We start from the raw sequence: 14,475 nt of genomic DNA on the forward strand, positions 1-14,475 counted from the left end.
AAACCGTCTAGCCTTCCTAGTTAGGTGGAACCAGACCCTGAGGCAATGAGGTTGGAAAGAAATCCCTTGTCAGGATCTGTACCTACTAGAAAAAGGAATAAGAAAGCAAGGCAAACCTAGCAGAGAGACATTTTCATTGTGTCCTTTCCGGTTATGAGCACAAGATAATGAAGGAAGGTAATTTTGAAAGCTTTATGTCAGTTTTAATAGTCCCTCAAGCACTAAAAAAGATAATAGTCAATGGATAGTGCCCATAAGGATTTTTTTCTCCTTCTCCCTTGATAACTATTGGCAGGGATCATTTTGTATTTGTAACTGCTGTCACTGAAGCATGGAGAAAAGGCCCTGGAAGGCCAGAGGATGAGGACAACTTCCTTGTACAGACCTCTGTTGTCATCATTGCGGCAATAATAGTTATCACCGTTTTGTGGAGCTTAAGGCTATAGGATTTGGGTTTCATCAAATCACACTAGCATAAAACCATGCTTTAAATCCTGCAAGAACATTTTATAAAGAGAACTATCCAACAGGATGAAAATAATTACCAATGCAGGTCACTTGACCAATACAGTTATTTATGTGATGCTAATAGCTCTTCAGAGGCTTTCAGATCCACTGCCAGTCTGATGCACCCTCTACTCCCTTCCCCTCCCCTCCCTAGTCCTCCCTCCCCTCCCCTCCCCTCCCTAGTCCTCCCCCCCCCCAAGGACTAGGCTTAGAGATGGATAGGAATGTAAATTACTGCAGATGAGCTTTCAGAAGTCCTTTGGTAGTTTCCATTCATTATCCACAATGCGAGGAAAAGGAGTGGAGTCAGGTCTTCTAAGTCATCTTTGTTACACCCTTATCTCCTCCCGCAGAGCTCTGCATAGTGTTAAACTAGCCTTACTAGTTTTCCCACGGACAGAAGTAGGGATGCCAAATCCTTCCTGTATTGACTAGTGTTACATCAGCTTGACACAAATTAGAGTCATCAGAGAGGAACGAGCCTCAGTTGAGGAAATGCCTTCAGAAGATCCAGCTATAAGGCATTTCTTTTCTCAATTTGTGATCAATAGGGAAGGGCCTAGCCCATGGTGAGTGGTGCTGTCCCTGGGCTGGTGGCCATGGGTTCTATAAAAAAAGCAGACTGAGCAAATCATGGGGAACAAATCAGCAAGCAACACCCCTCCATAGCTCATGCCTCTAGAATCCTATGGTTGGAGTTACTATCCTGACTTCCTTCAGTGATGACCAACAATATGGAAGTGTAAGCCAAATAAATCCTTTGTCCCCCACAACTTGCCTTTTGGTTATGGTGCTTTGTCGTAGCAAATAGAAACACTAACTGAGTCTCTTTCAAAGTTCGATGGTATGCATGAAGCAAGACTGGAGATGCTTGTGTGAATGTCATCAAAGGCAGACAGTAGGAGACAAAGAAAAGGGGTGAAAAGGAGGACAAAAAAAAACACAATCAAAAAGGAACAAAACCAGCGACTGAACGTAGGGAAGAGAGGAAAATGAAAGAAGCAGCAGGGGAAAGTACGATGCCAACAGCCTGAGTGAGCCCGGAGCGGTGGGACTACAACCCCCAGAAGTCTTTGCGGCGCCGCTGGTCAGGACGTCAATCTCCTAGGTAACGCATATAAACAATATGGCTGCCTACGAGAACGGTCCCTCGAGAGGGAAAGGGCCCTCTCTCCAGCAGGGCTTGGGCGCCCCTCGCGCTGTAATCCAGGCAATACTATCGCTCGCAGCAAAACGTCGTCGGACACAATGGCCTCCTTTTCCCATGGGACAGAGAACAAGAGGGACTTTCAAAAGCGCCTCCTCCCACCTCCTCCAACAGCTCATCCGCCGCTCTCAGGAAACGGAGACGGAAGCGCAGGGCGAAGAGGAATCCTCGGAAGAGTCAGAGGAGTCCGAAATGCTGAATTTGGAGGTGTGCCTTCTCCCACTCCCATCTGCATCCTCACCCCAGCCCCGGGCTTCCTCCAGCTGCCAAACCTGGCTGCCTCAGTTGCAGCTCGCTTCTGCACTTCTGCACCCCACTCATTCTGGCCAGGCGCCCCTTTCCCAGATGGCGAGGACTTTACTTTGCTGCTCATTTCTGTTCTGTTTCTGGTGTTCTTCACCTCCTCTCTGGGGTCGGAGCGGGGTGGGGGCACAGGGGTTTGAGAGGACAGAAACCCTCTAAATATCTGCCTTCTTTTCGTGGTTTCTTATATGTCAGATTACCCACTGCCATTATGAAAAATTATCTGTGTTATTTGTATGGAGGTTATGGGGTTAATGCTTTCAAAATTACCCCTTGCTAAAGTTGCTACCTTAGCATCAAGAGGTTTTTGATATCCCCAGTGTGTCTCTCCAAACTGAAGCCCTTCTGTACTCTCCCCAGTTGTGGGCTCATCTTCCTCCTTCCTCTAGGGTGAGAAATTGCCTTTTTGAAATAATCCATATCCTCCGACAAAGTCCAAATAACTTAAAAGTTTTACATATTGCATCTCCTAGGGTATAAGCCTACTGAAGCACTCGCCACACTTCCTGGTCAAGAAGGGAACCATAGCATGATCAGAGAGCCAGCTTACCCTCACTCGTGAGAATGTTTGGGTTGTGGGAGTGCTCTCAACATTCCCAACTCTTAGCTGGTTTTCGACATACTTTTTCCCCTACTCACCCAATCCCATTTTCAACACTTGACTGTATTCCCACACCCTTGGCTGCCCTTTCTTACCCTCGTCTCCTTTTTCACTGCGTTCCATTTCTTCCTTCTATTGGCTTCTAATAATTGCTCTTTTTTCAAAATCATAAATTGGTTTGTTCCTCTCCCCCACACAGACTCTTCTCTTTGTTTTAGCTACTCAGAATCAATATTTTTCTTAATTTCAGTTCTTACCTTTCTATTGGACCCCTTCTTTTCCTTCGGCGTAGAAATCAATCGCTTCAGCTTCTTGACCTCTGTGTCATCTCCTAGTCACTTTTCTCCCTGATATCAAACATTTCTCTCCTCAGTATTCCTTGAATAAGCTCCTTTCCTGGTTTGTCTTATTTTCTTATTCTTCCTCCACTACCCTTCTGTTACTCTGATTCTGCTCTTCCTTGGGCTCTTGTCTGTAATGCCTTTTTGTTCACTTTGAATATTGGATTGACCCCCACCCCATCCCTCATTTTGTCTCTTTTTACACTTCTCTCTTTGTGGTCTAGTTACATCCTGATTTTGCTTGATGTTGGCCTTAGAAGGGTACCAGAAATGGTGTGCCTACCTACACTCCCAGCCCTGGAGGTAGAGATAGGAAGGTAGTCCTGAGTTAGAGGTCATCATGGTCTACACCCTGCCTTAAAAATAATAATAAAAGAATAAAAACAAACTTAAACAAACAAAAGGCCATTATTTATCTTATTCTTCCTTTGTTGGTTAATTTTGCTGCCTTCAACTTGTGACTACCACAAATGCAGTGGTGTTTTTGCTCCTTTGAAATGTTTGCATGGTTTCCACCACCTTCTACCCCAGAGGAATTCACAAATGAACCACCAGCATACTTTATGATTCTAATTAGCAAAAGCTCCTTGGCTCTGGGTTCATTAGTGCCATCGTTAATCTGTCTTCAGCACGTCATTAACAAGCCATAGAAGGGGCCATTCAACTGGTTTGTCCTTGCTGGTTCGGTGAATATGCTGAGAAAGAAAAGTTTATTATGTATTCTAGTTACATTCTAGGTATTGATACTGACTTGGCTTTTCATGGTATGGCTTAGGCTTTAGAATGTGGAATGAAAAGTTATAAACTGAACTGAAGAGTTATAAAGAAGTGTGCATTCGTGTTGAGTGGTTTATTTCCCACATCTTATGGGTAATAATGTGGTAGTCATAACCAACAATGCAGCTAGCTTCAAACTCCAGGAGCCCTAATGAATTTAAGAGAAGCAGTTGAGACCAGCTGCTTGGAGCAAACACCCACTGTCTTTGGGATGAAAGGTTTTATGGTCGAGACCTGGGTTAACCTTTTGTTAGTAGCAAGATTTTGAATAAGTTACTTAGCTTATCTAGACCTCAAATACAGGTTTGCTAGTCATCGCTGTCTCATAAGATGACTACATGATATCCTATATGTAAGTAAAGTGCTTAGCATAAGGCCCATGAGAAAGCTTTGCCGGTAAAGATACTCGCTGCCAAGCCTGATAACCTGAGTTCAATCGATTCCTTGACTCTGTGGGTGGACGAAGAGACTTGGCTCCTCAAATTGTCCTGTGACATCCAGACATGTGCAGACACACATACAAATTAAAACTTAGTAAAACTTTAAATACTTGACACAATATAGTCCTGATCCTATAATAGTAACTCCCATGTTTTAACTGCTACCTGTCGTGGGTATCGCAGTGCGGATGTGTGGGTTCATGCGGGTCGGTGAAATGAAGACTCCGCGACCCTTTGAGAATGAACTTAATCTTTGCAGCCGCAGGGACTTGCAGCCGCAGGGACCTCCAGTCTCCATGGACTGAAGCCCTTTCCCTTAGCTCTGTGTTTACACTTTAGCCAGTAGATTTTCATATGCTCAAAACAATCTGAATGCAGCTTCCAAAAATACGCTGCCAAGTGCAAATACCTGATTCATGAGGTATACCACGATTTTCTGGGTTTTCCTCAACCAAGTTTTGCGTCAGCTCTGTATCCATGGGAAACTCTCAGACAAGATTTGCATAGGGCGTTTTTGATCTTAGCCATTCTGACTGGTGTAAGATGGTATCACAGAGTCGTTTTGATTTGCACACCCTGATGGCTAAGGATGTTGAACATTTCCTTAAGTATCTTTTGGCCGTTTGAGATTCTTCTGTTGAGAATTCTCTGTTTAGATCTGTACCCCATTTTTTTTAATTGGATTATTTAGAATTTTGATTTCTAATTTCTTGAGTTCTTTGTACATTTTGGAGCGCAGTCCTCTGTCTGATGTGGGGTTGGTGAAGATCTTTTCCCATTCAGTAGGCTGCCTTATTGTCTTATTGACTGTGTCCTTTGCTTTACAGAAGCTTCTCAGTTTCAGGAGGTCCCATTTATTGTTGCTCTCAGTGTCTGTCTTACTAATGTTATATTTAGGAAGTAGTCTCCTGTGCCCATGCATTCAACGCTACTTCCCACTTTCTCTTCTATCAGGTTCATTGTGGCTGGATTTATTTACATTGAGGTCTTTAATCCATTTGGACTTGAGTTTTGTGCATGGCGATAGATATGGGTCTATTTGCATTCTTCAGCATGTTGATATCCAGTTATGCCAGCACCATTTGTTGAAGATGCTTTCTTTTTACATTGTATAATTTTAGCCTTCTTTGTCAAAAGTCAGGTGTTTATGGTATATGGATTAATATCCAGGTCTTCGATTTGATTCCATTGGTCAGCCATTCTGTTTTTATGCCAATACCAAGCTGTTTTAATTACTGTAGCTCTAAAATAGAGCTTGATGTCAGGGATGGTGATGCTTCTGAAAGTTCCTTTATTGTGCAGGATTGTTTTGGCTATCCTGGGTTTTTTGTTTTTCCATATGAAGTTGATTATTGTTCTTTTAAGGTCTGTGAAGAATTGTGTTGGGGTTTTGATGGTTATCGCATTGAATCTATAGATTAATTTTGTTAGGATTACAACATCAATGATAGCTTATGCTGGAGAGGATGTGGAGTAATGTGAGCACTCCTCCATTGCTGGTGGGAATGCAAACTTGTACCACCACTCTGGAAATCAGTATGGTGGTTTCTCAGAAAATTGGGAATCTACCTACCTCAGGACCAGCAATATCACTCTTGGGCATATACCCAAAGGATACTCAATCATACTACAAGGACATTTGTTCAGCTATATTCATAGCAGCATTATTTGTAATAGCCAGAACCTGGAAACAACCCTAGATGCCCCTCAACTGAAGAATGGATAAAGAAAATGTGGTACATTTACATAATGGAGTACTTACTACTCAGTGGTAAAAAACAATGACATATTGAAATTTACATGCAAATGGAGGAACTAGAAAAAAGTCATTCTGAGTAGGTAACCCAGATCCAGAAAGGTGAACATGGCATGCACTCACTCATAAGTGGATGCTAGCTGTAGAGCAAAGGATAACGAGCCTATAGTCCACCACCCTGGAGTAGCTAAGTAACAAGGTGAACCCTAATAAAAACATATATAGATCCCCCAGGAAGGAGAAATAGACAAGATCTCCTGACAAAATTGGGGGGTGGGGAGGGGAGGGTAGAAGGGGAGGAGAAGGGGAGAAAGGGAGTGGGAGAACTTGAGGGAAAGGGATAGTCAAGATGGGGTAAGGACAGGGACGGAGAGCAAGGAAGAGATACTTTGATTGAGAGAACCATTATGGAGCTAGCAAGAAACCTGGCTCTAGAGAAACTCACAGGAATCCACAAGGATGACCACAGCTAAGGCCCTAAACAATAGTGGAGAGGGGGCCTGAACTGGCCTTGCCCTGTAGTCAGATTGGTGAATATCTTAAATGTCACCATAGAACCTTCATCCAGCAACTGATGGAAACAGAGGCAGAGATCCACAGCAGAGCACTGGGCTGAGCTTTCAAAGTTCAGTCGAAGAGTGGAAGGAGTGAGAATATGAGCAAAGAGGTCAAGGCCATGATGGGGACACCCACTGAAACAGCTTACCTGAACTAATGGGAGCTCACCAACTCTGGCTGGACAGGGAAGGAACCAGCATAGGACCAAACTAGATCCTCTGAATGTGGGTGACAGTTGTATGGCTGGGGCAGACTGAGGGGCCACTGGTAGTGGTACCAGGACTTATTCCTACTGCTTGTACTGGCTTTTTGGGAACCCATTCTCTTTGGATGGATACCTTGCTCAGCCTAGATATAGTACGAAGGGCTTTGGTCCTTCCTCAAAGCAATGCCTTATCCTCTCTAAGGACCACTCCTTAGTGGGGGTGGGGTGGGGTGGAAGGTGGAGGGCATGGGAGGAGAAGAGGGAGTGGGAATTGGGATTTATATGTAAAATGAAAAAAAGATAGTTTGTTTTCTTTTTTAAAAAAATTAAATTTAAAACAATCTCAAAAAGGAAAGAAAAAAAAGATTCACATAGGGCAACAAAAGGTATCTGTAACCCAAAGGATTGATTAGGGCTGGGTGTGACTCGTAGCTCCGCCACTTATGGCCCAGCGAGGGTTTATAGCTGGCAGGGGTTGCTTGCTATTCCTCTGACACCAGGCCAGCAGGACATTCTGACACAGCTACCTAGAGCTCCTTAAGTGATTTTCGCCTAATGAACAAACATTTACGGAGTGACTGCTTAATAGAAAGCACACTTTGACCGTGTCTTGGCCCAAAATTTGACACACCCTTTGCCAGTAACTCGAAGCGTGTGATAACGCCTGTTCATCGGGATAGTTAGATACTTCAAATTTAGTAAGAGCCTACTTTAAAGTCTCCAATATAATATCTGGTAGCTAGAGTAGACTCTCAGAAGTTACAGATGAAATAAATGATAGCAGCTATTAAGACAGAAGATGAAAATCTGATTGAAGACATATGGTCCCTGCTCTCAGCGTGACATAAGAGTAAGACATAGCAATTAGCACCTAAAGTGCCACATCCAGAGATCGGTACAGCTGCACTCAGGGGTTACAGGCAAGAGCAGAAAAAGTACCTAAGGTAGGGTAGGCTGTAGAGGGCTGCGTGCCCTGCCTGGGCACACACTTGGTAAGCGGTTCTCTGGTGACCACGTACATTTAGATGAGAGGATAGTAGGGTTCGAGCAATATCTATAGGGGAGCAGGAAGAGTCTGGACTAAGGCAGTTCCTGGGATTACAAAGTAGGCTAAAGAGGGGTTTACTGTGTGGAGCCTTGCCTTAGGGATCTGAGAAAATGCTGGCACTTATGCCCACCCTGATGTCCACAGCTATGGTGACAAACAGGCCTCCCTGCTGGAATAAGTAAGGAAGTGGAGTGGGGTGAGGTCAGATGACCTGTGGAGCTCCGGGTGGGAAGTTCAGAAGGAAGGCAGCATTCTCTCCACCCCACTACCTCCGAGGTTTTACATAGGCCAGCAGTATTTTCTGTATAGGCATGAATGCTTTCCCCACTTGTGAGCAGTGAGACAGCTATGGGACATTGGCACATAGGACAGTTATTGAAACATTTAATGTGTTCCAGGCACTGTGCCAAGAGCTTTCTGTATATTACTTTTTCTTTCTCTTTAAGACATTAAAAGAAACGACGACCTTCCCCATCTTCCAGCTTTCATAGCTGGACCTGTGAAATAAAGTGACAATGGACAAGTTAACAGACTGGGACATGGCCATATTGGTTTTAATATTACATCTATCGGAGATTTCATAGGAAAAGATTTTTTAAAAAAATTTATTACACAGGCTGGGTGGTAGTGGTGCATGCCTTTAATCCCAGCACTCTCAGAGTTTGAGGCTTAGCCTGGTCTACAGAGTGAGTTTCAGTATAGTCAGAGCTATACAGAGAAGCTCTGTCTGGAAAAAAAGCAAACCAACCCCAAAAAACTCGTTATTACAGGTTTTTTTTTGGGGTGGTCTCCATGGTGAAGGGTGAAGACTGTATGTGTCTGTGGTTGTATAAGGACAGGTGTTTATAGATTGTTGACAGGGGTTTTGCTGGGTTAGTACATTGCTGGTTGTAGATTCTCCTCCAATAGCCACAACTTCACTAGCACTGAGTACTTAGATTTCCAGTACCAAATAAGGAAGGGTTGGGGCTACTGAGATGGCTCAGTGGTTAAGAGTGCTGACTGCTCTTCCAGAGGACCCAGGTTTGATTTCTAACACCCACATTGTGGCTCATAACCCCATCTGTAACTCTAGCTCCAGGGAATCTAAAGCCCTTTTCTGACTTGCATGGGCACTAGGTATGTATATGGTACACAGACATATACATGAAGATAAAACATCCATGCAGATAAAAATAAACAAATAAGAAGACAGGTAAACAGATGCTAGATTAGATAGATAGATAGATAGATAGATAGATAGATAGATAGATAGATAGGTAGATAGATAGATAAATAGACAGAGACAAATGTTTACAGGGTCTGGACTTGCCGAGGACCCTGATTTGGTTCCCAGCACCCAACTGGTAGCTCACAGCCAACAGTTAACTTGAGTTAAGTGGCTTCCAACACCCTCTTCTGTCCTCCTTGGGCACGGGATGCGTGTGGTGCACAATACTTATGTACCGGAAAAACACTCATACACATAAGATAAATAAATCGATTACAGTGATTTATCCATGCGTGTGCCACACATGTGGAGGTCAGAGGGCAGCTTGTAGGAACTGACTCTCTTCTACCACATGGCTCTTCATGATGAAACCCAGGTCCTCTGGACTGGAGGCAAGTGCCTCCACCTACGGAGTCACCAGCTGACCTGGGAAATGTTTTATGTGGGATTTGAGCGCTTCCACACCATGTTAACGGGGGAAGAAGGGTAGAGGGAATGTAGGTCACTAAAGGGGGTGGGGGTCAGGGGGGGGCAGATGCTTTTGTGGCAAGATTCACAGGCTCTTAGAATAGATGGGAGCCATGAGGGGCTGTGACAAAGCTCGCCTCACGGTGGTGTCACCCTCTCTCTGCTCCTGTGCTAAGGGTCAATCTCCTCCAGTTGATGAAACTCCCGGGGAGGGGATTTCTAACAATCGAGTTCCTTTTGAAGGATCTGCCTCTCTGTAGATAAAAGCAGTTCGGAGAAAGCCTCCCCTTACATTTACTGTTTTTTTTTTTTTTCAAGTGCCTTCAACTCAAAACAATCAATATCCCCAAAAGCAGCCTACTTTGGAGGAACGGTGTGTCTAGAACATCTTTAAAGAAAAACATACTTTCTGTTTATAGGTAGAGAAGTGAGGCTCAGAGAAAGCTTTACCTCCCCCAAGTCACATGGCAGAGGTGAGGTTCAAACCGAGTCCAGCTGGTTCCAAAGGACAATGTACTATCTCCGTGTAGGCAATAGTCCCTGTGGAGAAAAACTCTTAGAGCAACATGAGTCTATATACTTAGGTCCTCAGGACCAACAGCCCAGACCGCATTCTTGGCTCCTGGGTTGGTAAGGAACTAAAGAGCATATGTTTTCCCATCCCAATTAATACACTCATCGTGGTTGAGTCCCATCGAGTGGCTGCCATGACGACTGTTTTCTGCCATCGTGCTGATGTCGGTGTCCTCGCTGGCCATTATAGAGTTCAAGGCAGTGGCCATGTAGCATGGACTAGCGTGTCGTCTCTTCTGTCTGCCATCACAGGGGAAATGCCTTGCCCATCCGTCGGCTATAGACCAAAGGGCGAGCCTCCTCCTGGAAGTGACAGGCACCCACCACATCATCTTGTAAATTGGATGGATCTGACAAAAAATAGCTTCTGGAAAGTGAGCTGAGGACTTGGTTTGTTCAGCAAGAATACCAGATTTTGAGACATTATTGCCTTCATTTGATGCATCCTTTGAGGTGTGGGCAGGTAGCCCAGTACAGAATGGCCTTGGGGGCAGACAGATTGGGTTTTTATTCCAGCTCTGTCACATGCCGTTATGTCATTTTGAGCAATGTAACCTCTTTAGTTACTTCCTCTGTAAAATGGAGATGAGAATTGCCTACTCCGGGGCTGTCAGGAGCTCTTACACAGGACCACGAAATCTGACGTTCCTCTGGCCACAGTGTTGTCTCAGCATCAAGCACCACATGGAAGTGACCAGCCAATAAGTCAGTGGCAGCAAGACATGGCTTTGATGGGCATTTACTTAACCATGTGGAGTATGTAATGTCTTACAGGCAGTCAGATTTTCCCTGGGAGCAGGGTAGGACAAAGCAGATGGTTGCCTTTCTAATACACATTCTTTGTCCACCGTTTGCTTTCTGCAGGCGGAGTTTGATGGGATCCTGAGAGAGGAGGCTGTGGCCGAAGCACTCAATGAGTTGGGGTGGTCGGGCCCTGGGACGGAGCAGGTCTACCTCAACCTGAATTTATCAGTGAGTATGACAGGGTCATTGCAGGGTGGCAACACGGACAGATGGCATTCGCCTTCTTTGGTACTCACAGCTTTTGTCGTGGCGGCAAACCTCGGGGCCTTGTGTTCGATGGAGATGCATGTGTAAGTGTTAGGCTTCAGGGAACCGCGGCCGTCCCCGTATCAGCTCCCCAAATTCCTTTGTCTTCATTTTCTCCACACTCGCTTTCATCCTGAGTAGTCTATATTATAGTAATCAATGCTTTCTTCAGGAGGTTGAGTTTGGATTTGTAAAACCAATCAAAAACCCTGTAAGAATTTTCCCTCTGATCGGCCAAAGCAGAGCTAAATTTCGTGTCTGAATTCCCCGGAACCAAGTATTCTGATAATCGATGTTTCTCTCATATCGAGAAATGAGTAGCTCTGAGCTGTCCTTTATTCTCATAGATGCCTGCCGTCAAAGCTGGAGAATCCATTGTTATTCTTCAGTCTTCAAGATTTCAGTCCTAGTCCCAGAGCAGCACAGGATCGGGCTCAGCTTTGACGGCGTGGGGCTGCAAGAGCCGGCCACCCACAGTTCAGCTTCTCTGCTGCTCATAGTCCTAGAAAAATAATTTAACTCTTTTGGCCTCCATTTAAGAAAAAAAGATATCCAGGGGCTGGGGAGTTGGCTCAGCGGGTACAGTGCTTGCTGTGTAACACGAAGGCTGGGGTTCGGATCTCAGGCATGCTGGCACGGCAGCCTTGTCAAGATGGACGGGTGAGCGCCAGGTTCACTGAGAGAGGCGGCTTCAGTATAGCAGGTGAGGGGCAATTGAAGAAGACTCCTCCATAGGCTCATGTACACACACGCACGTGTACCGGTTGCACACATGTGTTCCCACACCTGTACAGATATACCCTCTATACGTACTTTTATTTTAAAAGCACATGGAAAATTTGCTACAGCTTCCTGACCTGGCTCACTCCTGACTGGGCTAATGCATTGCTAAAGTGTTCTGCCGTGGATTTGAACTATCCAGTGACTACTGAGGTGTTGTCCTCTGAGCTGGCTTCATAGCATGTCCTTCGGGGTCAGCATACCAAGCCCAGCTTTTCCCTCCCTGGCAGTAGCTAGCCTTCTGTAGAGGGCTCAGGCACTCAGCTGTGGCAGGAGTACCCTGTACACACAGCACTGTGTAAGACACTGAGAAAGTGTGATTCTAGCAGCCAGTTCTGCCGCGTCAAGGCCCATTGTAACCAATAGTCTACTTATGTATGTAGCGCCAGGCCTTAAATTGATCTGCCAAAAAAGCAATCCTTTAAATCTTATTTCAGCCAGAGGGATGGAGCTTAACTTATTTTGCCCCTGACCTCCGTACTGTTGAGATATTACATGCTGAATTACTTGGCCACAATAAACTGTCTGAGTACACTTACTGGTTCAGTGATTTCCCCCCTCCTCATATCTTACTTAGGCTACACATACTATTATTATTATGTAATTATATATTATATGTAATATATAATATGCGTCACCCAATAGTATTATATATTAATATTGTTATATAATTATGTATAATATATAATATCATTGTATATAATAATTATATAATGATTATTATTGTTTATTTGACTTCCTCTAATTACTTGTATACACATCTCCTCCCCTGCCCAAGTCCTAAATTCTTAAAGGCACACTAGAACTCAGCCCCTCCCTGTCTCCTCACTAGGCACAATGATGCACACAGTAGGCACTCAGGACTGACCTGTCTCTGGCAGCAGCCTCCCTTAAACAGCCATCACTCCCCGACGTGAGAACTTGCTGTCAAAAGGCTTTTTTTTTTATTAGTCGCCTTTGGCTTTGTTGTCTGCCCGCGACAGAATGACATATGCCACCAGCAGAAGTCGTCATCCCGTGGGTTCAGATTCCCTCCCAGCTCCACCAGAACTTCCCATGACTACCTTGCTGGCATGAACTTTGGACAGAGCCTCAGCAGAGCTGGAGACTGCGACTCCCAAGCTGCTTTGCGGCTTCAGGCTTGGCCACACCCCTCTCTGTGTTTCCCCCTGTCTGCTCTGCTGCTGTTGGATCTGCTGGGATCGCTGTGTGGGTTAACAGTCTCCTGGTGACCTGTGGCATATTCCTAAAACGTCACTTACACTTACATGCTCGGCACTGGCTTCTCTTTGGCGAGATGAAAACGTGGTCTTTACAGCTGTACTTTATTTCATTTCAGACTGTTCTAAAGGCTCCCGTGAACACCGCTGTCCTTTACCTTTTCATGTGGTGTGTCCTTGCTGCTAACACTAATTCCTTAGGCTAATAATTTCTTTCTTCTTCTATTGGAGACAGGGTTTGACTGTGCAGCCCTGGCCAGCCTCAGACTCACAGAGATTCACTTGCCTCTACCTTGATTAAAAGCATGTGCTACCACGCCCAACTGACTAGAATTTCTTCAGAAGGAATACATTTTTTTGGTGGGGTTTTGAGATCTCATTAGTAGCAGGCCTTAGAGTTTATTCTCTCGCTTCTATCCTTCGGAAGAAACTCTGGCTTTCTTTCCGGTGGTGTTGTTTCTAGCTGTTGCGGGAAGGCTCCCATGAACGCGGTAAAAGCCATATTAAAGCCTTCCCCCTTTCCTTCCTCTCAGCACTGCGATTTAATCGACATCAGCATTCTGTGTAACTATGTTCACCTACAGAAGTTGAATCTTTCAGCGAACAAAATCGAAGGTACGTGATTGTCAGTCAAGAGGATTGATCACTGAAGTAGTGCGAAAATTTACCATCTACAGAATTTAATGTGTTTTTATAATACTGAGCTTGATAAAAGTGATTTGTAGATAATTTAAATATTGACTTATTGCTTTCTTTGGAGAAAGAGAGCAATAGAATGGGAGGGAGAGAGAGAGAGAGAGAGAGAGAGAGAGAGAGAGAGAGAGAGAGAGGACAATGATCTACAAAGGAAGAGCAGACAGGTAGGCCTTCAGTGTTTCGACACAGTTGGGGTGCACCCAGGGAGCCCCACAGGAGTTGGTATCCCTTCAGTACCCGCAGAATGTTTGATGACACCCTTTTCTTCAGCTGGCTATTTAGCTCAGATGAATTAGCCACCCCGCCCTCTCGTGGACACTTTATTTGGCTTTTACACTTCCATTTCATCCTGGCTAGCTCCCTCTATTATCGGTTAAGCCCCAGGGCTTCCTGGTGTCAGCCCTAGCCCCTCTCTGTCGGTTTAGCTGACTCTTCTGACCACACCATCTGACTGTGTTTGCCATTACACCTTCCTTCCTTCACACTTAATGAACATAGTTCTGAAATCGTCATATTTTCTTTAAAGTCTGGTCCTTGTTTTGAATTTTCAGATCTTATTTGATTTTAACACTATATATCTTTTCCTTTAGACTTCTAGAGACACAAGCAAATACTTATTTCTGATCTTTCTCTTCCGAGTGTCTTTTCTGCTTGCTGCTTTCAGCTGCCTTAGAGCAGACCTCATGGCTGCTGTTAATGGTCTCAATTTCGTTTTCCAGTTCCTCTCATCTGACT

At 44.7% G+C, this 14,475-nt stretch overlaps 1 protein-coding gene across 3 annotated transcripts in view; it reads left to right on the forward strand.

Moving 5' to 3' along the window:
* Positions 1-1,633: 1,633 nt before the first annotated feature.
* The window catches only part of Lrguk (leucine rich repeats and guanylate kinase domain containing), a 113,799-nt gene continuing 100,957 nt past the window's right edge, over positions 1,634-14,475 (forward strand). For all 3 annotated transcript variants that reach the window (XM_050148110.1, XM_050148111.1, XM_050148109.1), the window contains exons 1-3: positions 1,634-1,921; positions 10,859-10,966; positions 13,578-13,659. In XM_050148110.1, the coding sequence (XP_050004067.1) occupies positions 1,634-1,921; positions 10,859-10,966; positions 13,578-13,659 (478 nt within the window). The remainder of the gene's footprint in view (positions 1,922-10,858; positions 10,967-13,577; positions 13,660-14,475) is intronic.

The sequence above is a fragment of the Alexandromys fortis genome, unplaced genomic scaffold, assembly GCF_014885135.2.
Source record: "Alexandromys fortis isolate MF-2015 unplaced genomic scaffold, M_Fortis_MF-2015_v1.1 scaffold_57, whole genome shotgun sequence".
Lineage (NCBI taxonomy): Eukaryota > Metazoa > Chordata > Mammalia > Rodentia > Cricetidae > Alexandromys > Alexandromys fortis.